General features: G+C 40.3%; 2 protein-coding genes across 5 annotated transcripts in view; both read left to right on the top strand.

Moving 5' to 3' along the window:
• Positions 1-11,262, top strand: part of myo5aa (myosin VAa) — a 48,790-nt gene extending 37,528 nt beyond the window's left edge. For all 4 annotated transcript variants that reach the window (XM_019278890.2, XM_019278891.2, XM_019278888.2 and 1 more), the window contains 11 exons: positions 696-796; positions 3,840-4,038; positions 4,768-4,861; positions 4,954-5,103; positions 5,441-5,595; positions 5,735-5,824; positions 5,923-6,073; positions 6,179-6,461; positions 6,543-6,717; positions 6,854-6,934; positions 7,427-11,262. In XM_019278890.2, the coding sequence (XP_019134435.1) occupies positions 696-796; positions 3,840-4,038; positions 4,768-4,861; positions 4,954-5,103; positions 5,441-5,595; positions 5,735-5,824; positions 5,923-6,073; positions 6,179-6,461; positions 6,543-6,717; positions 6,854-6,934; positions 7,427-7,579 (1,632 nt within the window). In that variant the 3' untranslated portion in view covers positions 7,580-11,262. The remainder of the gene's footprint in view (positions 1-695; positions 797-3,839; positions 4,039-4,767; positions 4,862-4,953; positions 5,104-5,440; positions 5,596-5,734; positions 5,825-5,922; positions 6,074-6,178; positions 6,462-6,542; positions 6,718-6,853; positions 6,935-7,426) is intronic.
• A 521-nt stretch (positions 11,263-11,783) lies between these two features.
• Positions 11,784-23,852, top strand: gnb5b (guanine nucleotide binding protein (G protein), beta 5b). The gene is made up of 13 exons (XM_010741737.3): positions 11,784-11,857; positions 12,615-12,765; positions 15,166-15,277; positions 16,877-17,013; positions 17,128-17,169; positions 18,313-18,389; positions 18,731-18,863; positions 21,376-21,519; positions 21,679-21,770; positions 22,289-22,337; positions 22,568-22,664; positions 22,857-23,023; positions 23,355-23,852. The coding sequence occupies exons 2-13, from the start codon at positions 12,640-12,642 to the stop codon at positions 23,364-23,366; spliced, it is 1,188 nt and encodes a 395-aa protein (XP_010740039.1). The 5' UTR covers positions 11,784-11,857; positions 12,615-12,639; the 3' UTR covers positions 23,367-23,852.
• The last annotated feature ends 463 nt before the right edge of the window (positions 23,853-24,315 follow it).

The raw sequence follows: 24,315 nt of genomic DNA, 5'->3' as shown, positions 1-24,315 counted from the left end.
GCTGAAGCTGCAAATTTAGAACTCAAAATTTAAAGTATGGTATTCAAGTTAATTTAAATATTTAATGATACAACTCCAAAGTGGCTGACTTCACAGCACTGGGCAGTGGTGACATGTGTCTGTGTTCACTAAAGAAATACCCTGTGTGCTGCATGTTAGTGTAGCTCCCGGTGTCACTCTTTCAAAGCTAAGAAAATGAGCCTTGTAATCATATCAAACTGTTCACAAGAACCCTGCTTAAACACTTTGGTCACGAGTCAAACCTCAAGCCTTGCACTGTAGGCTGAGAGCATCAGCTTACAAATCAGCTGATGCTCTCAACACTGTCGGGCTCTCTAACAGTACCTCTTGTCTCGTGGCCGCTGGTAGAAAAGGTTACCGCTGTGAAGTGATGCTCCCCCGTAGTTAGACGGCTGTTGCAGTGGTGTCATTTGATGGCTTGTCAGTGTTGCAGCCCGAGGCGCTGACTGGCTGATGATTGTCAGAGTAAAAGGACACTCATAGCCAGCAGCTGCACTAATGAGACTGCAGAGTGAAGCGGCATTCGTGAAACCACTGACTCACTTCATTTATGCACCTACACTGTATGAAAACGTTTACGGCCGTGATCTGATTCACGATGCAGCAGCCAGGGCACTCTCTGAATGTGTTGCTGCTCTTTTTCATTCATCTTTCCTTGTCTACTTTTTTTCTAGGAGACCATGACCGAACCGTCTGTCTATGCTGAGGACGTATCCAAACTGAAGGATGCTGATGAACTCAAGCAAGCTTGCATAGGCCTCAAAGACACCAACAGGTACTTTGTTACAGCCGGTACTCCGCCCAGTCTCCAGGTCTTCACATTGAATTCACTCCAAGCCCCGACTCCATCATCTATGTTTTGTCCAAGTTATGTTACCAAGCTTATTACCATGACCTGCAAGAAATGTGTGTTTGTGAACACTGCCTTGTCCTGTGCAGATCTCCTCGGTTCATGCGTAAGCCGCTGGAAGTCAGTGATCTCCTGAGTAGGCTGAGGTAACCAAAGAGACGTGGCCTATGCATCATGGAGCAGAGCATGCTTGGCCACGCTGATGCCAAACACAGTTGAAAACGTTACAAATGACTGATATTACTGAAGCTGAAACAGCTGATTCTACGTCCTAGTGCTGATGAAAGCTTGGGTAACTTTGCGTTTTCTGCCCTAACAGCATGTGGAATAATGTAGCACCTCTACAGCTCCAGTTCAGGTTTTCCTTATGCTCTAACACGCCGCGGTTACCAGTTTTTGAAGTCAAGGAATGTGTGTTTGGCTTTGGAGAAGTTTTAGGATTCACAGGTCTGCATGGGTTTTAATAGTCCAGCATGAACAAGAGCAGAGTCTCTTAAACTGAAGCTGACTCATTAAACTCATTGAAATAATCGAAAAAAAAAGGATGTTTACAGTGGCTTCTGTTTTTGGAGATGCTGCAGAACTCAAGAGGGGTGTTTACAAAATGTGCAGCATGAAAGCATGGAAATGTCTGAGCTAAAAAATATAAACATCGGCTTCAGTTGTAGTTTAACCTTCATTAACACTTAGATTTACAACATGGCGGTCTGTTCAGCAGTGATAGATACGATGCCTCCCGTCTCAGCTTTATGGAATGAGTTTGGCATAAAACCTGCATGAAGGCTCACTCGTTTCTTTGTTGTTTAAGCAGAGATGCACAGAACAATTTCAGGAGATCGAATTATATTTTAGCTCTGTTTTTCACATTTACATATTTTCCTGCTCATTTCGTTGTGCTGCTTCATGATGTCAAAGCAGACACACACTATTTGGTATTGTACACTTTAGGTAGCTAACGTTTCTAAGCAGCATTTTTTCCAGTATAATTATAAAATAACAGTGTTATTACACTATTACTTAAAAAGTTGCACTGTGCATCACTGCCTTTATCACTCCCATGTTGCTTGTGACCTACTCTGGTCAGTTTAGTACACAGCAGGCTACATACACACACAATAGACTCAAAACATAAACTACTACTACTACTACTACTTTTTTTTTTCATTGTCACGTTTGTTTTTCTTATATTATAACATCCCGTCATGAAAACTGATAAAACAGTCTGAGACTAGAAATATGTACATTATACACACACACTTTCCATTTCCATCTTTAATGGTATTCATGCATGGTTCCCTGAGCTTGACAAAATCTTTACACTTGCCCTCAGCAATGTGAGACTGATATAATCCGAAAGTGCCCTTATCTACATCCTTAATGATGGTGCATACGTACTCCTCCAGCATGTGGAAAAGCCCTTCAGGCTTGAACAAGTCCAAAGTCCAGAAGTTTAGTCTGTGTCGATGCCCTATTATGCACAGAGTTTGGCATTTCAAGGGACTTTGGTTATTAAAGATGTCTGACAAACATTTTAAATGTTGCATTTTTAAGGAAAAACTGTATAATAAAGCTAAATTAGATAAAGAGCCACCAAAATGTAGTGCCAAATAAAGCTAAATTAGATAAAGAGCCACCAAAATGTAGTGCCAATTGGTTCAGATAAAACTCCAAATGTACTGAAGTCTATGCACACACACACACACACACACACACACAGGCACCTCAGACATGATCGTGTTGTCTTTGCACACCTCTCCCCTCGTCCAACCATCCCGCACTTTTCTTTTTGTCACTGTGTCGTTCATGTTCCTTTGTGTTGTGTGTCGGTCAGATCTGCCGCTCCAGACTTCCATAAGCTGAATGAGGACGGAGAGCTGTGGCTGGTTAATCAGGGCTTAAAGGAAACCATCAGGTGTAACTAAAGTGTGACTTTAGAGCATGACACGTTTGCCTTTTCACAGGAAAGGATGTGTGCTGCTGTTTTTCTTCACTCACACCTTTTCTCTCTCACACTTATCATCATTTTTTCCAGTTTACTGTCATGTCAGTCTTTATGGTTATTTTGTATAGGTAGCCAGTTGGTTACTTTCACACAGCTCATCATATGGATGGTCGACATTAAATAAGTTTGGTGTTATGTTGTGAGTTAGTGTATCATCTGGTGATGGCTGTGTTACATGCTGTATAAAAATTATACAAAAATCTTCCCCACATATATCACACATAGATGTATTTTTTATATCTAACACAGTGCAGCAAGTTTTAATCCTGTTACCGGTACTAACCTAGTTCCACTGACAGCCTGTTAAATGTTCGAGCTTTGTGTCAGAGCTTGCTTCAAATTAGTCCAAACACAGTGAGAAAAGAAAACCCTAAGGATTGTTCATAAATACTATTTGACCGTCATTGTTTCATCCTTCAGTTTATTCTTTTCCTTTCCAACGTCTTGTAAATTAACCATGGAGAGAAGAAAGAGAAGATTTTTGCTGCATGTCGTCTTGTCTTATATAACTGACTGACAGTGAACTAAACTAGTGTGATGAGATCAGTTTATGAAGCAGGTCCAACCCCCCTATGAAGCAAGAAACTGAACCTCTATCAGCTCTACTTGCTCCGTTGCTGAGCCTGACCTCTGACCACAGTTTGGGATAATTTCTACCTTTTCAAGCAAGTGTTCAGAGAGTCTGGGCTCTGGGCTGCACAGCATGCTGCTGTCCTGCATCACCACACTGTGGTGAAAGCTCTCTCTCTCTCTCTTTCTCTCTCTCTCTTTCTCTCTCTCTCTCTCTCTCTCTCTTACACACACACAACATAATGCTGATGTCTTTCTCTTTCTTCTTTCTATTTATGCCCCTTCTCTTCCTTTTCCCTCATCCTTGCATCTCCTACCTACCCCCTTCCTTGTGTCGTTTTTTGCACGCTCATCCTCCCTTCTTTCGTCTCTCCCCACCTCCCAATCCACCTCCAGGTTACTGGAGCACCAGGTGCAGACTCAGCGGAGAACTTATGAAAACGAGGTGGAGGCTTTGCGCGGCGAGCTGCAAAATGTGAAGGAGGAGAACAACCGTCAGCAGCAGCTCTTGGCACAAAACCTCCAGCTGCCTCCAGAGGCCCGAATCGAAGCCAGTCTGCAGCACGAGATCACCCGACTCACCAACGAGAACCTGGTACGCCACAGCACACATACAGAATTAGTGTTAATCATCATCATCCTTTTATACAAATGGCAAATAAGAAAATAATGTGTGTTAATGAAGTTTCACTGAAGCTGTTTGGGTTGGTGGTTTCATCCCCCTACATGGGCCACACATAGAAAAGATGAATCAGCCACTACAGTGCTGTACCACACACTCATTTGTGTGGTGTCACCTGACAGGAACTCTTGGCTGAAGACCCTACAGCGTCCCGAGAAGCTCGAGTCATCATTTTACGACGGATGGTTGTATGTAGAGAGTGTGTTTGTGTGCCTGCATGTGTGTTTGCATGTGTTTGAACTAACTGAGGTCGTGTGTTTTTGAATGAAATAGCGCTGAACGTCGCTCTAACTCTCCACAGCAGTGTTTCTTTAACTCACAACGGAGCAGCTCGACACCTTTTTCTCTTTTCTAACAGCCAGTGAAGTCCTGTAACTTCTCCTCCTCTGAAAAAATCAGCAGAACAGCTCTCGTGTTGATTTAAAATCCCTCTTCTTGTTTGTTTGTTTCCACGTTTTACAAGACAGAGCTGAGTGAGATTTACAAAAGTGTTGAAGTGTTGCTTCTTACCACTGGATGGCGACAGTGTGAAGCAGTCTGAGAAGTCTTTGCCCTCACTATTTTCTCTCTTCTTTCTCTTTTTGTCCATCTCTTTCTCTCTCTCTCTCTCTCTCCATCACTCCAACTCTCGGCCTCTTTCAGGATCTAATGGAACAGCTGGAGAAGCAGGACCGAACCATCCGCAAGCTCAAGAAGCAGCTGAAGGTTTACTCCAAGAGGATCGGAGAGATGGGAGGTACGGGAAAAATCATCAGTCAACAAAGGCTTGATGTGTGTGATGTGTGTTTGAGTATGTTGACTGACTGTCATGTCTTGTGTGTCTCCCAGCGGGTCAAACCGAAGGCCAGACTTCTCCGGGACAGATGGTGGAAGAGCCGATCCATCCTGTCAACATTCCCCGCAGGGAGAAAGATTTCCAAGGAATGCTGGAGTACAAGAAGGAGGATGAGCTCAAACTGGTCAAGAACCTCATCCTAGGTAAGAACTGATAATAAGCAGGTGAAAACGATTGATCATCAGGTTATTTTAGGAACTTTCAGGCTCCTTCTCAGGTTAAAGTTTGACACACCATTTTTTTAGATAACTTTACAATGCCTAATGCCCGTTCTGAAAGTAAAAAGGTAGAACTGAGGGTAAAAAAAACCCCCTGCAAAGTCTTGGTAAGTTTTAAAATGAAACATAACACAGGGTGATGTGAAGCTTCTTCCACAGTTTCAGTTTCTGAAATCATCAAACCATCTGTAGAAAGGGAGGCTTTGTCTGACTCTTTCTCCTCAGTCCATCACTGAACTCGCTCCTTCTCTCGTCTCTCCAGAGCTGAAGCCTCGCGGTGTAGCCGTGAATCTGATCCCAGGTCTGCCAGCCTACATCCTGTTCATGTGTCTGAGACACGCAGACTATGTCAACGATGACCAGAAGGTCCGCACTCTGCTCACCTCGACCATCAACAGTATTAAGAAGATCCTGAAGGTTTGTATACTCTGTTTGGTTGAAACAACCTTTTAAATACAGCGTCAACTACAACAACTTGAATTGGAAAGGCCCTGATAGTTCCAGCATGACTAATAACCAGCTGGTTTACTCACTTTGTTCTACCCCTTCCCGTCAGAAACGAGGAGATGACTTTGAGACCGTTTCCTTCTGGCTGGCAAACACCTGCCGCTTCTTACACTGTCTGAAACAATACAGCGGGGACGAGGTGAGACTGACACACAAACACAGAAACTCAGGTGTGTATATGTTCCATCCTTTTGAACTTTTTCTAACCCGTCTCTGCCTGTCTCTGCGTCCCTCCAGGCCTTCATGAAGCACAACACATCGAGGCAGAACGAACACTGTCTGTCCAACTTCGACCTGGCAGAGTACAGACAAGTGATCAGTGACTTGGCCATCCAGATCTACCAACAGCTGATCAAATGCATGGAGAACATCCTCCAACCTATGATAGGTGTGTACGTGTACATGTCTGATGGTGTGTGGACATGTATTTGCTTATGTGCATGATACAAGTACTAAATAAGTGTGTGTGTGTGTGTGTGTGTGTTCCCTGCAGTCTCTGGTATGCTGGAACATGAGACCATCCAGGGCGTGTCTGGGGTGAAGCCCACAGGTCTCCGCAAGCGAACATCCAGCATCGCTGACGAGGGCACCTACACTCTGGACTCCATCCTGCGGCAGCTCAGCGCCTTCCACTCCACCATGTGCCAGCACGGCACCGACCCCGAGCTCATCAAACAGGTGGTGAAGCAGCAGTTCTACATCATCGGAGCCGTCACCCTCAACAACCTGCTGCTGCGCAAGGACATGTGCTCCTGGAGTAAAGGCATGCAGATCAGGTAGGAGATGTCACTGCACAGAGAGGAGGCCCTGATGGATTTATTTTTTTGTATTGATTTATGATGTGTGTGTGTGTGCAGGTACAATGTGAGCCAGCTGGAGGAGTGGCTCAGAGACAAAGGTCTGATGACATGCGGAGCCAAGGAGACTCTGGAGCCTCTGATCCAGGCCGCTCAGCTGCTGCAGGTGAAGAAGAAGACTGACGAGGATGCCGAGGCCATCTGCTCCATGTGCCTGGCCCTCACCACTGCTCAGGTACAACATCCTGTCACTTATTACAGCATATTTAACTTTAAACCTCAGTCTGCCTAAAAGCTAAAAAGAAAACTCAACCACTGTTGATAAAGTGCTTGTTTAGTTGGACTAACCTTTCTGTGTTGTCTCTCTTTAGATTGTGAAAGTCCTGAACCTCTACACTCCAGTCAACGAGTTTGAGGAGAGAGTGTCTGTTGCATTTATACGAACCATACAGGTAATTTACTCCAAATGTAGCAATTCAACACTGTGTACTCGATCTCATACCTCCAATATAAACATAAGGACATGCATTGTTCTGGAAAACAACACTTTCTAAATTATAGGATCAATTTAATCTAGTTCTGTAGTTACTCCTTCGTGTTAGGAAGGAGAGGGCAAGGCAATCAGCAACTGCACCACTAGATAGCACTAAATCCTACACACTGGTTCTTTAAATCATTATGTGTAGGACTTTCTTTCATTTGATAATGGTCTCAAGCACACTCCCAAACACAGGGACACAAAATTAGTGGCCTGAATGTGACATATAGATTGCGTTATTTTTCAGATTTGAATGCACCATGGAAATTTTAATAAAAGGAATAAAATAAAATAAAAGATTGTCTGGCTGGTGGGGAAAAAATTTCAGGTGTTCACTTTATTTTCTGCAAATTAAATGTAACTGTATATTAACTATTTCCATCTGCTCTCCCCTTCCTTTTCTCAGACTCGCTTGCGAGACCGCTGTGAGAGTCCCCAGTTGTTGATGGACACGAAGATGATTTATCCGGTCACTTTCCCATTCAGCCCTTCCTCCCTCGCTCTGGAAACCATCCAGATCCCCAGCTCACTCAACCTGGCGTTCCTCACCCGTGTCTAAACCCATACACAATCATCACAGGAGAAATAAACACGCAGTTATGTCCAAAAATGAATTGAAAAGTCTCAAAAAGCTGCTAATTTGAAACACGGTAACCAGTTCTCATGTGGATAAACCTGGTCTGAACACACAAACACATGCTGAACTGTCAACATGCATCTGTACAATACTCCCATCCTCTGAACCTACACATGCACGCCTACACTCACGTGCACCTCCTCTCTAATAAAACGCACAAATGCACCTACAGTCGCGGCCGCTGGTTTAAATCTGGCTGTTCCATCCACCGCTTGTATAAACGCCTGCCTCTTAGAGAAGCCACAGGACCAGATCAATGCCTCCAGTACTCGCTCTCCGCCAACACCTGGGTCTGTCTTAGTTGTCTTGGACCCCTGTCACCCCAGCTCCTTCTACTGTGTTTCAACTAGCTGTTAAAATAGTTCTTGTCATCGTCTCGTTCTCCAGTGAGAATGTACATACCGACACACGAAAGCAGGCTCAAAAGGAGGTCCTGAGACCTCACAAGGAGGAATAACTTGATAAGCTGTAGTCTAGCTTGATACGTCAGGTCTCTGTTTGACAGGTGAAGTGAGTCCCAGTATGAAGCCAGATGAGTGATCGAGTTAGCTCTCTCTCCACCCCATGTTGAGGAATCCTGGACCAGGCTTTGTTCTGTATGTTGTCAATTTACTCTCTGAACACAGTCAAGCCAAGACAGTACTCATTGTCTGTACTATATTATTTATACATATATAAATATATATAAATATTCATAATATATATCGTGTATTTTATTTATTGCGTTCATCTCCGTCACCGAACCCTCCCCTTTTAAGATTAGACGCTTCCTCTCTGCAGAATACGGGTCCGACATGAAGGATGGGACCATCATTTCTTAAGATGAACAGCTTTGTAGGGACAGTTTTTAGTTTTAGTTTCATTGTACGCTATTTATGTCGATATCAGGTAAATGATGTAGTATAGTTTAAGGAGTGCCGGCACAGGTGATTATTTGTTAGGTCACGTCTTAACTTAGAGATGTCGCTCTGTCATGTTTATCCTGCATTTCAGGCAGATGACGTGTAGCATGGGTTTTAACTGAGGAGAGATTTAGAAGGTGCAAGGTTCAAACTCTGGCCAGAGGTTTGACCTGCTGCAATCTCTACTGTTTACAGCTGTGACCAGAGCTGAGTGTCACAGGAAACACTGGCACAAAGATATCTATTCACACACACACACACAGACACACAACATGACACTCTGCTTACTGCTGTATCACCGGGAGGTTTGCGCTCCCAGAGCTCTCTTCGCTCTACTTGTCTTCTCTGGTCACAGCTATAGTCAGAGCTTTGAAAATGTTTTACTATTATCAATATGGAGTTATTTATTTCAGTATTGTCATGAGTATCAAAGTTATGTGTATCGTAAAGCCATGTATCACTGAGCAGAAGGTTTCTCTGAAGTTGGTTTTGGAGCCTCAAATCTGTCACAACAGTGTTTTATTCCCACAATAATACTAACTGCTAACAGCTTTGTGGGCCGATTCCTCTCCTTCCCCTGCATGTCTACCCTATGCCTTCCTGTTTTGTGGCCAAGAAAGAACAATATGGGCTTTTGTTACCAAAAACAAGTAAACATGTGGAACTTTTGCGCTTTTTCCACGTCTCAACTGCACCGTAGGGTTCAGTTCAGGGTTAGTGACATACAAAGATATTATTTGTCTTTTCTGTTTGGTGCACAGATTGTTTTGGTTTAGATATCCAGACATATTTGATTGTCAAATGCTGAGGGTGACATTGCACCACACCCATTACTCAGTATGGCTACTCAGGCTACAATGTGGTAGAAAAACTGCACAGCATGCACTGCTGCTGTTGCTCTCATCTAACCTGCACGGGCTTGGCTTTACCAGCATTGCCAGTTATCAGAGTACAGAGAAAACCTCGGTGTAGTTGAGAGTCGTTGGATGAGTGTCAGGGAAGCTGCCCACATTGTTACAAAAAGTCCTCGTCTGTGCATTCACGTCATCCTTGCTGCTTCGTGTTTAGCACTTTTGCTCTGTGACTTCCTGCTGTGCCATTAGTATTAACAGTCAACCAAATTAGCCTCTTGCCCTCATGTGAACCTTATTTTTGCCTCATGACCTTACCCTTTCAGAAAGGTTTTTTTTTTAAGGTGCTTACTTATATAGGAAATTGTAAATGGTCACCACAACTGGACTTTGTGATTTAATGTTTTATTAAATCTAAAAATGATTCTTCTCAAGCAGCAAATCAACCGAGGGAACTTAGCTCAAAATGTTTTTGCAGTACTGAGAGCCGGGGAAACATCCGTGAACTATTACTGATACGATACATGGTACAGAGGTGAAGTATCCTATTAGATGCCACAGACCGCTCTCACTCTGATGGGAACAAGCTACAGGCGAGAAACAAATTGTAAGTGAAGTAAAGCAAAGTTAGTATGTGAAGATGTTTTGTGTTGCTCTTGTAAAAGAATTTGATATCCATATGTTCTCATCGGGACCACGTGTTATCAATCTGCCTTTTGTTATATATTTTGGATTAATAGGTAGTTTTAAAAGTATGGTTTGTGTAAAGAGTACATATCTGCAGGTTGTGGCAAGAAGGAGGTAACCGAGGAATTAATTAACCATATGAATGTTTAAAATTGTTATTGAAGTGTATCTTGATTTAAGCTGCACATTGTGGACAAAGCCTTATCTAAATTGTTTCCTATCCGAATGACTGTTTTGTTCTGTCAGTGTGTTTTTCTTTCTCCTCCCCACTGTAAAATGAATATAAATTGTTAAATGTGATCACTTTTAGTTTGATACGGTGTCCTTTTGTCCTACAGTCGGTGTCACAGATGGGTTGCACTGGTTTAGCCATCAATCGAAATGCACTTTTTAGACGTTGCTGAGGAAGTCAGATGAATAATAGATGGATATCAGCCTTCCTTCATTTGATTCCCACCATCTTTTTACTGAACTGTGGCCCGTTAAGCTTCCTCTACCACATTCCCTGTGTGAGCGAGCGCTTCACTTTTCTTAATCAGTGATTTTTTTTTTTCTTGCTGTTTTATTATCAATTAATGTACAGTAAGCCACGGGTAAGAAGACTTGTGAGTCTCGTGGATGCAGCACCAGCCTTCTCAGACTCAGTCAGACTATCCGTGTGGACTGATGTACTGAGAGTGCAGAGTGGGAAGGCTGGCCTAGTTTCAGTAGGAGAAAAATAAAAGTACACGTTCATTCATTGGTTGGTATTGTTGAGCAGAGCTGCGGCGTCTTGTTCCCCTGGGCTTCTCTTGGGCTCTCAAACAGGAGAAAATGTCATTCCCTCACTCTGCGTTTTTACCTGAAGGAGAGAGTTGGTTGTATGATATGATGTAGACATTATAAATGACCATTGTTCTCATCAGCACTAGCGTTGATTGTGCCATTTTAAAAAACTGTTAAAAACAAAAAGATATCTCATCACCCCAGCTCTTTGTGGTTCTGGTGCAAACATGCTGAAGCCAGTACCAAATGTTTCCTCTCTGACCCATGTGTACATTTGACAAACTGGACTGTTTGTAGTTTCTGGTAGCTGTGCTTAGTGAATGTGTTCACCGTTAAGAAACTAAGAAACTTGGAATAAATTGTCAAATCTGTAAAAGTAAAATAAAAATTCAGCACTGTCATATCGTCTGTGGTATATTGTTTCCTTTTTTTAAACACTGATTCCTTCAGTCATGTAAATAAAGAAACACTCTTATGTAGCAGGAAAATATTACCAAATGTCTGGCCTGAAATAAACCCGTTTGCAGTATTAATCTCTACTAGACTTTTTTTATTTTCAGAGTTTAAACTGTATAATTTCTGCTGTTTAAGGCAGCAAATAATCAGAGCTAGATGTAATAGATTACATTTGGTGCAATTGCACAAATCAAATTACAACATAAACATTGTACAAAAAGGAGAAAAATATCTTATAATTGCGTTTTTAAGTCGGATTTCAAATGTACAGGAATATTACATCATGCAGTGTCAGGTAATCCTCAGGATTTAAACATATGAAAGTGTGTATTGGATTACACTATAAATGTACTTTTCCACGCCTTGCAGGTAAGTAATGCTGCAGGGACGTATGAAGCATGGAGGTAAAAGCAGAGCAGAGTCACAGCTTAAACACTAAGAAGCTTACTGTTCCTTCTCTGTCCCTCGCCGACAATCCTCTTCACTGGAAAAACTCAACTTAGTTCTCCAAGGACAAATACCTGCTGCTCTTTTGTGAGGTAAGATTTTATTAAACTGATTTTTAGTGTGTTTTGTGTTAACGTGGGGACAAGTTATGAAATCTGTTCTGTAAATCTAACAAGAAGAGGGCAACGTTTATAATTTGAGGTAAATCTGTTCCTGCTGAGGTGTTTTCTGCAGGATTTGTACATAGTTGCTTCAACAGTAGCCATCATAAGTGACAAGTTCACTCAGCACTGACGATCAAAATGACATATTTCTGTATGAACATAAAGGCAATGATGCTCAGTGTGGGTTCAAACAGCTAGATTTGTTGACATTCATACAAAAAGTAACTGAACGAAGTGAAGGAATTTAGACATATCAGTATGTTATGACGTTGTTGTGTCTTATATGTTGTTTATATTGGAGAAATTACAAGTTACTGCTTCAAGTAAAGGTACAGTAAATGTACAGTAGTGTGCAAATGTAGATTTGTTGCATGAAACGTCATAATCAGTCATCGAGTACGGTGTTGTGTTAGACTGAGTGTTGTTCCCAGAATAGCTGTGCTGCACTCCTCTGCTCTGGAGCTCAGAGAAGGATCAAGCTCGAGTAGATTACCAACTACTTATCTCCGGGCCCACACACACACCAAGTGGTCACAACCCAGTACAGAAATCATAAAACAAAATATCTCTTACCACCTGTCATCTGTCTGATTGAGTTGAATCTTTTTGTTTGTTTGTTTGTTTGTTTGTTTGTGTGTTTGTGTGTGTGTGTGTGTGTGTGTGTGTGTGTGTGTGTTTTCCACAGGGTGTGTTGGTGATCATCTGCAGCCATGTGTGACCAGACGTTCGTGGCGGCCACTTTTGGCCCATGTGAAAGTTGTGGGAATGCCAGTCCTCTTATGAACATCTACATTAAGACCGACCCCATCAACTACTGCTCCTTCTGTGTGGAGATGGTGCGTGATCCTTGATCCTTTTTTCTGCAAACTGTGGCATCAGTGGAAATTTTACTGGATTATTTAAGTGGATGAAGTGTAGAACTAACAAGATTTGCTATTTTCTGCTGTAAGCCCATTATTTTGACTGTACACAACGGGAACTCCGGGAGCTTACAAATAGTACACCGACTGATCAGTAACAACAACTGACTGATGACTGTTTAATTGAAAAAAAGGGGATTAAATCCATATAAATGAACTAAATTCTGCACACTGATTCAACCCTGTGGCCCTGAAGCTACAGGCGTATCCTCCTCTTGTATTTATCTACGAACATGATGATACCAGCAGACTGTAAGGCTTGAGGCTTAGTTTGGAGATCACAGTAACACTTAGAGCAACATCTGTTCAGCTGAGGACACACTAGCAGTGTTTGCATTAATGCATCTTAAACACACACATATATACGCACCATGTGCACTGTGTGTATAAGGAGATAACGTCTCCATCAGGAAGTTATTAGGACATTGACGAGAGAGATGCATATGACTGAGCCCCTTCCTTATGTCTGGCTCTTTGTCAGCGACTAAATACTTGTACCAATCCTAAAATAATTTTATCGGTGTCTGTCTTCAACCAGTCGCAGCAGATGGCCACCTACAAATGAGCTTGGTTTGCAACATTTTTGGAAAGTGTCATGAGATAACTTTTGTTATGATTTGGGGTTATATAAATAAAATTGAATTGAATTGAAATGAAATGAAGAAAATATTGACAAAGTTTTCAAGAAAAGTGCAATAAAATTAAAGTAAAATAGATAAAACTGTGATTAAAAATATTCATAAATGAATTAAGAAATGAACCCTAAAACTGCTGATAGAGACAACTCTTTTTAAACTACATCTTCCGTCACATCTCCTTTTACAATATATTTAATGTAATCCCTTAGATTTATAATTTGTTACACTGTAAAAAAAAAAAAAAAAGAAAAAAGATTTTAGATTAGATTTTACGGTAAAAAACTGCCAATGGCAGTAAAAGACAGTAAAATATGATGTATGCAGTAAAAGACTTCATGGCAAAAACTTGTTTTATATGGCATTCATATGGTATTTTCATGTCAATTATATAGTAAAACAGCTTTTCTTTTTATGTTAAAATATATAACCATTTATATGGTAAAATATGGAATAAAACACCAACCTTAACCATATTAAACAGTACTAACATCCTATTACCATCGTAGCAGAAAAAGTCATATTGTATTTATTACGGTAAATCCTAGTAACCACAGTTGCCAGTTTTTTACTGTAAAAACAACAGGTTTATTTTATAGTGTAGGGAAAATGAAAACTACTGTTTTGGCTATGCAATCATGATTTCAATTATGTCATTTAAAACATTAACTTGCAGAAAAACTGATTAATTGTTGAAGATTTAACCTAATTATTATAATAATAATCACAATGCCTTTAATGTTTTACTCAATATTAAGGTGGCACACTATCACAACATTAGTCTAATCAAAACCTAATTAGGAATTGAGTATATTAATTAATCAAGATCCACTGTGTAGGAATTAGTGGCACCCAGCAATTAAGTTGCAGATTACAACCAAATGAATACTCTCCCACGTCAAAGCATGTAGGAAAATTCACATAAAAAAGCAAAAGGCCATAACTAGATCAGTGTTTGGTTTGTGTGTTCAGAGCTACTGTAGAAAAACGGCAGTTCAACATGGCGCACTCCATAAAAGAGGACCCGCTCTCACTGCAGATATAAAGGAGTTATTACACACAACACAACAATTCTTATACTCGGGTTATTATACACTAATGAGCATTGTATTCAATTCCTGCCAATAAATACTGCCACTGGACCTTTAATTGAATGTTGTCGTTCAAAAAAAACTGAGCTAAGAACATTTAACCAAATTATCAAAATAAGCACAATGCCTTTAATGTTTTACGCAACGTTAAGGTGGCACACTATCACAACATTTCTCTAATCGAAAGCTAATCAGTATAGGAGTGTATTAATTATTAAGAGACGTTTAAAAACACTATTAAAATGAAAACAATAAGGACATGTAGCAGTGGGAGATGCATCGGTTGCAGCAAAGAAACAGAAATAAAGTGTAACTTTTACGTTATCAATGTATCAGAACATTTAAACTCTCCTGCAATAAACAAGCTGTATAACAATAAGGGAAAGGCTGCATTAACAGGGGGGGGGGGGGGGGCTGAGAGCAGAGCACGAGCTGAGTCTGACCTGACACGCGCTGCAGCATCACTGTCGCGCTCGAGGACGATCTCCAACTAAACCGACCCGTTCACCTTTCCTCAAACCCGCCACACTTTGTCCCGTGTCTCCCCCTCATCCCGGTGCTTCTGAGTGTTTCCTTGTCGCCTCTCAAAGATGGCTTGTGAGGGGCTCCAGAGAGGGGAAACCCTGGCCACACTGAAGAACGAGAGCCAGAGTCTGAAGAAGAGGCTGGACGAGGAGCGGAACAAGCTGAACGACGTGGAGTGTAAGTGTCCGCCCGGGACAACTAAAGAATAACAAGTCTTAAACAAGTCAGTCACATCTTTACTGTCCAAGTTTAACTTTAAACACGACCGGAAACTTGGCAGGTGGCAGCTCGTGAACTTAAACCGACGGTTTGTTTTTTTTAGTTTATTGATGATTAATGATTACTGATTAAACTGAGGTGCAGATATCTTCTGTGAATCAAAACAAATCAACTTCAGTCAGTCAGTGGTGCAGTGTGTCATCAGCTGTAAGTATATTAACTCAAGTACTGTACTTAATTACAAATTTGAAGTAGTTGAAGTATTTGTACTTTGAGTACAAAGCTGCCAGTAACATTTTCAGAATAACAGTTTTAATAATAGCCTATAATATAAATAGTAATAATAATATTTTTTGTATTTTTCTACCTTGTGTTGTGTATTGTGAGCAACAAATAAGTTTCCCCCGGTGTGTGATCATTAAATTCTATCTTATCTGTAACTTTTTATTTTACAATATAATTGTTATTTGGGGCTTTTATTGGAGAGGGCAGCTGTAGATAGACAGGGAAGCAGGTAGAGAGAGAGGATGAAATGCAGCAAAGGGCCACAGGCTGGAAATCAAACCTGCGTCACTGCAGTAAGGACAGTAGGTTTTTTTTATTTTTATGCTGCACTACCAGAGCAGAGTAACATGCCACATAAAAAATGTATAGTGCATATAACATGCACAGCCTCCATAAAGCCCAAATTGGACTAGCCAGGAACATTTATTATTTCTTTTTAATTTACTGAATACATATTTTTAACCATGAAAGAGAGAATTTCTTTTCCAAGGCAGAAGAGACAATAACGTAGCAGAGACTTTTACATGTTTAAGCATTAGTCATTACAAGTCAACAATATTTATTATAATAATTTAACACAGACAGGCTCCATTCTGCATTTTAAGTGCTTTCGCTGAAAAAATGGATGTACTTTTACTTAAGTAATGTTTAAATTAAAGGTTTTTATTTGTAATACACTGAGTATTCATACTCTTAATTAAAGTCTGTGTAAAGGCAATTCTGAGATTTCTTTCAAAATAAATTAAATATGTTGGAAAATAGTTGCTGAAAACGTGTGTAAAGATTTTGAACGATATATTACTGAAATGTTTTTCACCAGTTTTCAGTCCAGGATATTTTGGGCGGTCCTAAAAGGTGGCTCGATGATGCATTGAGGCCACCCCGAGCATAATCCCCCCTGCCTCCCTAACCAGCAACAGTATAAAAGCCTTCGGCATGCTAGTATCTGTGATTCTCTGTATGCTAGTTATTATACTTGTTTATACTCAGTTGCTTCGAAGTAGTCCAAATGCAGCTTCCCTGGATGAACAGCTTGGAGAATACCTTTACCTGATTTTGACACCTAATTTCATAAACTTGTTGATATTTGTAATCATTTAAATTTGGCTGTGTGTTTTATAACACTTTCTTCTTTGGTCTGACAAATCCAGAGCACATATTTATTCTCACTTTACACAGACTTTAGATAAAGGCTTTCAGTACTTCGTCCATCACTGTTGGCAGTCAGACATCGCATAAACCTGAAACTGAAGTTTCCGTGTGTGTTGACAGTGCACCAGGTTGCTGAGAAGGTCGAGGTGTTGGGTGCTCTCTCCATAAAGACCAAACGTGTGCTGAAGGGTCATGGGAACAAGGTGCTGTGTATGGACTGGTGCAAAGACAAACGTCGTCTCGTCAGTTCCTCTCAGGTACACACATGAACACACATGCAGCATATAAAGAGAAATATTATGTAAATATTAATTCAAATGTACATATTACATGACATGTATATTTCATGTAATGCTGTTTTTTTTTTCTAGGATGGAAAAGTGATTGTCTGGGATGCATTCACTCTTAATAAGGTGAGTATGTGGTACTTGTGTGGATATAAGAAAACATATAATAACTAATAATAACAATAATATTAATAAAATGATTGCTATAAATTCAGGGTCTGGATGTCAAAAAAACTTACACTGTTTTGAAAGAAAAAGGGACGTCAGAAATGAATTTCTGGACGTGAATTAAGGACTCAAAATTTCATATCATTTGGAAGAGTTCTGATATTACTTGGTGGGATTTATTTTTATGATAGGAGCCAAGTTTTATTGCTTTTACCAATGTAAATTTGTATTTAAGTTTTTAAACACACATACAACATATTGACTAATTTAATATTGTCACCACCTACCGTTAATGTTTTATCTTCTGTCTCTCTGTCTGTGTAAGGAGATGTTTGATCAGTTTAATATGTCAAAAGGCATTAAAAACTACAATAGCCCTGACACTTCGGAGAGGATAAGGAGTTAGAAATGAATATAAGTAATTCAACAAGTTCTACAAACTCAGGCTTTGAAAAACAGAATTTTCTCAGGCTCAGTTGGATGTCTTATTATATACGCAGTCTTGTTTTTTTTCATCATAAATCAAAAGATTGAGCTTCTTGTCCGTCCAAGAGAGAGAAGAGAAATGCACAGTGCAAACATGTCTTTGATAAAAAATAAATAGGACTGTTACTTCCAAAAGCTCAGTTCCCAGATTTAATAGCACCCTCTTCTCTGCTCTGTTATATAAAGTGAGTCTTGTTGCTCGTGAGCATGCTCTGATGCTCAGATGCTCTCTTCAGCATATGCACTGGTGTTGAGTGGATGGGTGGGTCATCCTCTGCTACCATACTCCTCTGAGAGAGAGGGTGCAACACGATCACATGGAAATATGCATTTAAAGATTATCTATCCATCTGTCCCCCGTAATGACTGTGTGTGTGTGTGTGTCCGCCTGAGTGCACTTAAATGGCAGCCAGGATTCAGCCTGGTTTGAACTGAACATAATTTCTATTAATACTCTCCACATCAAGGTTTAGAGCATATCATTTGTTTATGCTTATTAAAGAGAGTGCATTTTCTTACCAATAAATTACTCAAGTTTTCTGTGTGTGTGTGTGTGTGTGTGTGTGTGTGTGTGTGTGTGTGTGTGTGTGTGTGCATACTATCTGTGTGTTACAGGAACATGGGGTGACGCTGCCATGTACATGGGTTATGGCGTGTGCTTATGCTCCCTCAGGCTGTGCTGTGGCATGTGGGTGAGTACAGAGATTTAATGAACTGCTACTCCTTCCAATAATCGACAACAATTAACAACTTCACTGTTAAAGAGAGGGAAATTATGAAAGAGAAGTTATACTGTACTTATTGTAGACGTATTCTTGTAACTTTGTTTGATATCTTTGATTTATAGAGACTTGTTTTGTGTATGGTTGTTACTTCTTTGGCTGTAGACGTGTAGTAACTATGTATTTATGTTATGTGTATTGTGTTTTATTTAATATACTGAATCTGACACATAATGGAAGGAAGAAGAAAGGTCCCGGTCCCCCTCCACTTGCAATAATTTATCTGCTGATGTTTTTATCTCCTTCAAAAGTGGCTTGGATAACAAGTGTTCAGTGTTCCCGCTGTCACTGGACAAAAATGAGAACTTGTCTGCAAAGAAGAAGTCTGTCGCCATGCACACCAACTATTTATCAGGATGCACCTTCACCAACTCTGACATGCAGGTAAGCACTAGATACACGAACTGGAAATCAGAGCGTTTCATATATTATCTATGAGAAATGATTTATTTATTTTTTCACTTGGACCAAACAAACATGGATTCTGAATACATTTTGAACGATGTTTTGTTTGTATTATCCAGATAACAAAATTGACACTGACTAAAAGCTCAGGGTTATAGTAAGATGTGAATCTGAAGGCTTTGGTGTTGCTGGTGAAGCTTGGAGAGGACTTTGTTCAGCTGATGGTCTGCCATGAGATGAAACAGCCGCTGATTCCCATTCATAGTGTTGCAATGTTTAATGAAGGTTTACTTATCTACTCATGCTGGGATCAATATATGCTCGATAAGTGCCGTGTTTTGACCTGAGGCAATTAATGGACTGTTAAACTATCAGCCCTGAGAGCCCTCCATTGACTAGGAAAATTGTCGTGGTTGGGATTTGAACCCGGGACCTCTCGAAACATACCCCTAGACCAACGAGCCACTTGTCTGCCTATCCTACACAGATTGTCATCATCAAGATGATCTTAAAGATATGACAGTTATATTTAGATGTTATACATTCACTTTGAATACTGTAATTAATGATTATTATTTTATCACGTCATTTTTCTTTTTGCATCTATTGCAGCCCAATGAGTCATAAGTCACTAGACTTTTTTACTGGCTTTGCATGCGACTCCAACACGATAGGAATATAGGAGTGAACTGAAAAGGAGAACACGACGGGCAGAGATATTTGGCTTTAATAATTTACTCCACTGGCTTTCAGCAAGGCGAGCCCAGTGACAGAGGACAAGGGAGGAAGGAGAGATGGTAGAGCTGAGGAGGGGCCAGTAAAGAGACCAGAAGGAGGGGGTGATTGTCCTCTATTCTGAGTATATTAATAGACACTGAGTGGCTTTTATCTGGAAAAGAGTGGAGCACACTGACCTGAAGGCAGGACATTTAACACAGAGACACGCACATTCGTGTGTTATTTCTGTCTTTCTCGGTCGAACACACACACACACACACACACACACACACACATATGTGTCTCTTACACACCTCTCTCATATCGCACACAAAGACACATGCCATACCATTAAAATAGCCCCCCGAGCACAAAACTGCAGACTACATTGAAGCCTCAGAAAGTGTGTTAATGTCTCCTGTGAGCAGACATTAAGGCTGCTTGGAAATAAAAACACTTTTCATTTTGTGTTTCGGTGACATACAGTCGTGTATTTGTGTGTCTAACTGTGAGAGCCACGCAGCTGACTTGTGAGTTATGAGTTGGGCTTTTTCATTAATGACATTTACATGTGGGATTGGTGGGTAATTTAAGGAACCCCCTGCAAGTATTTAATATATGGTAGCATGCAGGTGGCTCTCTGTTAGATCAGTGAGGTTCCCATCTGTGTGCGTCAGTAAATGTGGCTTACTGATAATTGCATTCATGTTGAAACTGGAGCTACCTCTCAGTGCAGGCAGGATGTGGTGTGTTTTTGTGCCTGAGGTCATCCAGCAGGAGCTCTCTAATCCACCAGCCAGCAGGGATCTCTGATGTGTCTCTAAGTGCCCATAATCTGTTTTCATCAGAGGAATCGCTGACATTTTGTGTGCGTGTATGTAGATGTGTGATGCACAGTGAGAGCTGCTGACCTTTGTCTTTTGTTATATGCTAAATTTAGTCATATGATATAATCGTTATAGAAAGCAGATGTTGATGAGGCTGTTCTGTTTCTTTTAAGACATTGTTGAGGTCAAAATGATCAGATGTCCATCTGTTGAACTTAAATGAACTTAAACTTTACCATTGAAAGATTATTTGAATCACGTCAGTCATTTTGTCTTTATTTTCGGCTGTTTCATTTCTCAGTTTTTAGTGTTAAAATTGAAAAATGAAAGCAAAGTCTGTAGTCAGAGTCATGTATAAAGTAGAGAACAACTAACTCCTAAACAAGTAACATTTAATATGCATTGTGTCAGTGTTCGTAACAGAACAGATGCTTTACATCCTCTAGACTCGATTAAATCCTGCTGGTTTATTGTTATAGCATGAGCAGTACATTTGTTTGCAATTTCTCTAAAATAATTTGAGATACATCTTTTAGTATCACTAAATTATTTATGTTCTTTCTTTCTATGACCATCAAAGCGTCATATTAAACCTTATTCAGCTTAGTTTCACCCTTCGACTCTGGAGTTTCCAAAAAAAAACATAGTTTATCCATTTTAAGTCCCTCTCTGATGGCAGTTCCTCTTGTTTATGTTCTACAGTTTGTAGTGTACAATGACTGCCAGTGTCTCCACACTTCCCTTAATCAATTACATGAGAGAACAACTTGAACCATGATGAGATGAAATATAGAGAACATACATGTCCTGCAATGGATCCAGAATACTTTGGGAAATAAAAGAAGCTTTATGTTTTCATATTGTTGTTTTATTTTTGTGCATGTTGAACATGTGTGGTGTGTGGGTGCATTTATCCATGTGTATGTATATATGTGTTTGCGTGTCAGATCCTGACCTCCAGTGGTGACGGCACATGTGCCTTGTGGGATGTGGAGAGCGGACAGCTGCTGCAGAGTTTCCATGGTCACACAGCTGATGTCCTGTCCCTGGACCTCGCCCCGTCTGAGACTGGAAACACTTTTGTCTCTGGGGTAAGAAAGAGAGAGAGAGTTTGTGTGTCTGTGACATCAATATTATTAAATATTTATTTTTTTCAATACATATTTTATTTCTCAAATGTGTGTGTGTGTGTGTGTGTGTGTGTGTGTGTGTGTGTGTGTGTGTGTGTGTGTGTGTGTGTGTGTTATCAGGGCTGTGATAAGAAAGCCAACGTGTGGGATATGCGCTCTGGACAGAACATTCAGTCCTTTGAGAACCACGAGTCTGACATCAACTGTGTGAAGTGAGTCCAGCTCTTTATTAAAAAAAAAAAACGTAGTGAAGGGAAGAGTCGTAGCGGTAGTAATATTGTTATTTGTACTTCTGCTACTACTATTACAAAAGGGGACCTAAAGATCATCAAAATGCGTAATGAATAAAAGCATTTTACCCACACGTCTGTGCACATGCTCAGCGTCATAAAGAACATCTGACGCACTTTGCTACCCTTTAATTCTTTTGTCTTTAATGAATGAGGGACTGTCATACGCTTTCTTTAGATCATGTGTTGAAGACAAAATACATCTAATCTGATCCAAAGTCATTTAAATCAAGCTTTTCAGGTTTGTGATTGCAGTTTGATACTAACTTTGTTGTTCTTCTAAAGAAATATTGTTGAGCTTTATTTCATCATAAACTTTTAAAAAGTGAAACACACATTGGCTGCGTGTTCATTTTATTTAGCACCAGGCTCGTTTTTATTTATTGTTTCACTAGAGAGAGTAGAGAGTCGATTTTTTACCTTCTGACTTGTGTGTTCAGGTACTATCCCAGCGGAGACGCATTTGCATCTGCTTCTGATGACGCCACAGTGAGTCACATTATATAACCTGCTTGTTTGTTCTGATGTGTCCTGTGCATAACAAATCAATATCCTCAGTGCATGTGGAGGAAGTAAATTGATTTACTGGTCTTACTCTTATATGTCGGAGCGAACTCAGAGAACTCTCTGTTAACACATATTAAGTGTAGTCTGATATTAGCAAAATTACTCTTGTAATGACAATCTGTGCGTGTCCTGTGTGTGTCTGTGTTTCATAGTGCCGTTTCTATGATCTGCGAGCTGACCGTGAGGTAGCTGTCTACCAGAAGGACAGCGTCATATTTGGTGCTTCCTCTGTGGACTTCTCTATGAGTGGTATGAAGCTTATAAAGCACTTTCTTTTAAATATTTCTATCAAAAAATATTTGATAGAAATCATAGTTTGTTTTTGTTTTTTTTTAAACAACCTCTAAAGAAATCTATGATCTAAAAAAAACTGTCTAGCTTTGTTTTTTTAACTTCCTCTTATTCTGAATTCCCCTCTTCCTCTTTCTGTCCCGCCTCCAGGACGCCTACTCTTTGCTGGTTACAATGACTATACTATCAATGTGTGGGACGTTCTGAAAGGATCTCGTGTCTCCATCCTGTATGGCCATGAGAACCGCATCAGCAGGGTCAGAGTTTCACCTGATGGCACTGCGCTCTGCTCAGCTTCCTGGGATAACACCTTACGGGTGAGCAGAAGTTTCCCTACACAAAGTCACCATCATAACAACTGGGTTTAATAAATGTATTTGGTGAATAACAATATGAACTGTGATCTTTTTTTTTGTAAAAAGTGTTGAGATTGTAACTGATTAGTCCAGCCCAGAGCTTAGTTTGGGTTACTTTGGTACACTAATAAGGTGAAAATCAGGAACCCTCAATTCACATATACAACAGGCTTATAGTCTGACATACATTTGCTTTTTTTTTAGACCAAAAGGGTTATGTACTGTATGTTGTGCATGAAAATGTGTTGTTTTATTTGAACCCATCTTGATTCTTCACACTTCTCTCATGCAGATTTGGGCCTAGAGTTTTGGTCAGAGAAGACAGCGCCAGCATCATGTGACAGCCAAGACTGCAAGACGACTGTGGAGTGTGTTCATACAAACCTTCAGTGTGACAGAATGAGAATAAATCATTGTATCATAACTGTAGGGTTTTGAACATTTGAACAAGTTTGGATTCGTCATCTTCGTTATTGTTAGCTTGATTATTGTTATTGCTAATATAGTGGGAAATAACAGTGAGTATAAAGAGCGAAGATGACTTGTAGGAATCAGCAGCATGTGTCTGCTCTGCCATGTAGACCTTCAGACAATATCAGTGATTATCTTGTAAATTATGTGCATCATCTCACTGTGACCTGCTACACCTGTCCAAAATCACACCGTAGGTGTGTACACACAGTTATTGTTGTTGTTATTATCACACTGCCATAGACATTGTCGCGGTTATCCAAAAGAAGTTTAAATGTAGCCACAGGTTTTTCTTATTTCAACATTAATAAACCTCAACAGCTTAGTACTTTTGTTTCTAGTGTCTCAAGTATCAAGAGTTTGGTAAATGTGCTGATTTGAACTGATTGTGCCACACACACAGACACAGAGGCTCGCCTGGTATCAATCCTAATGAGTGAAATTTGCATTCCTCCTATCCTGTGGATGTAAATAGGCTGAGACCTGATGGATCTGTCGCTGTGGGCTTGTGTTTAGCTACCAGAGTTTGTTGTCGTGAAAGTGTTACTTTTTTTCACAGACTTGTGTGTGTGTGTGCGTGTGTGTTTGTGCATGTGTTTTGAAGATGATATTCTCAGTAAGATATCCAAGAAAGAAAAACTGTTATTCTTTCAGAAAAAAGTTCTAAAACTAAATGGACTCGAGGACAGACAGGACACTCTGGGGGTCTTAAATAACACTGCATACCAGCAGGGGGCATTGCCCTGCATCACAATGATACTAGGAACAGCTGGCTGTTGATC

The sequence above is a fragment of the Larimichthys crocea genome, chromosome VIII (assembly GCF_000972845.2).
Source record: "Larimichthys crocea isolate SSNF chromosome VIII, L_crocea_2.0, whole genome shotgun sequence".
Taxonomy (NCBI): Eukaryota; Metazoa; Chordata; class Actinopteri; family Sciaenidae; genus Larimichthys; species Larimichthys crocea.
The sequence above is the reverse complement of the archived record's forward strand: the minus strand, read 5'-3'. Positions and strand labels throughout refer to the sequence as shown.

Coding starts and splice junctions, on each gene's coding strand:
- gnb5b (XM_010741737.3), top strand. CDS start 12,640: ATGTGTGACCAGACGTTCGTGGCGGCCACTTTTGGCCCATGTGAAAGT. Junction 18,864..21,375: donor TCACCAACTCTGACATGCAG/GTAAGCACTAGA, acceptor TTTGCGTGTCAG/ATCCTGACCTCCAGTGGTGA. Junction 21,520..21,678: donor GAAACACTTTTGTCTCTGGG/GTAAGAAAGAGA, acceptor GTGTGTTATCAG/GGCTGTGATAAGAAAGCCAA.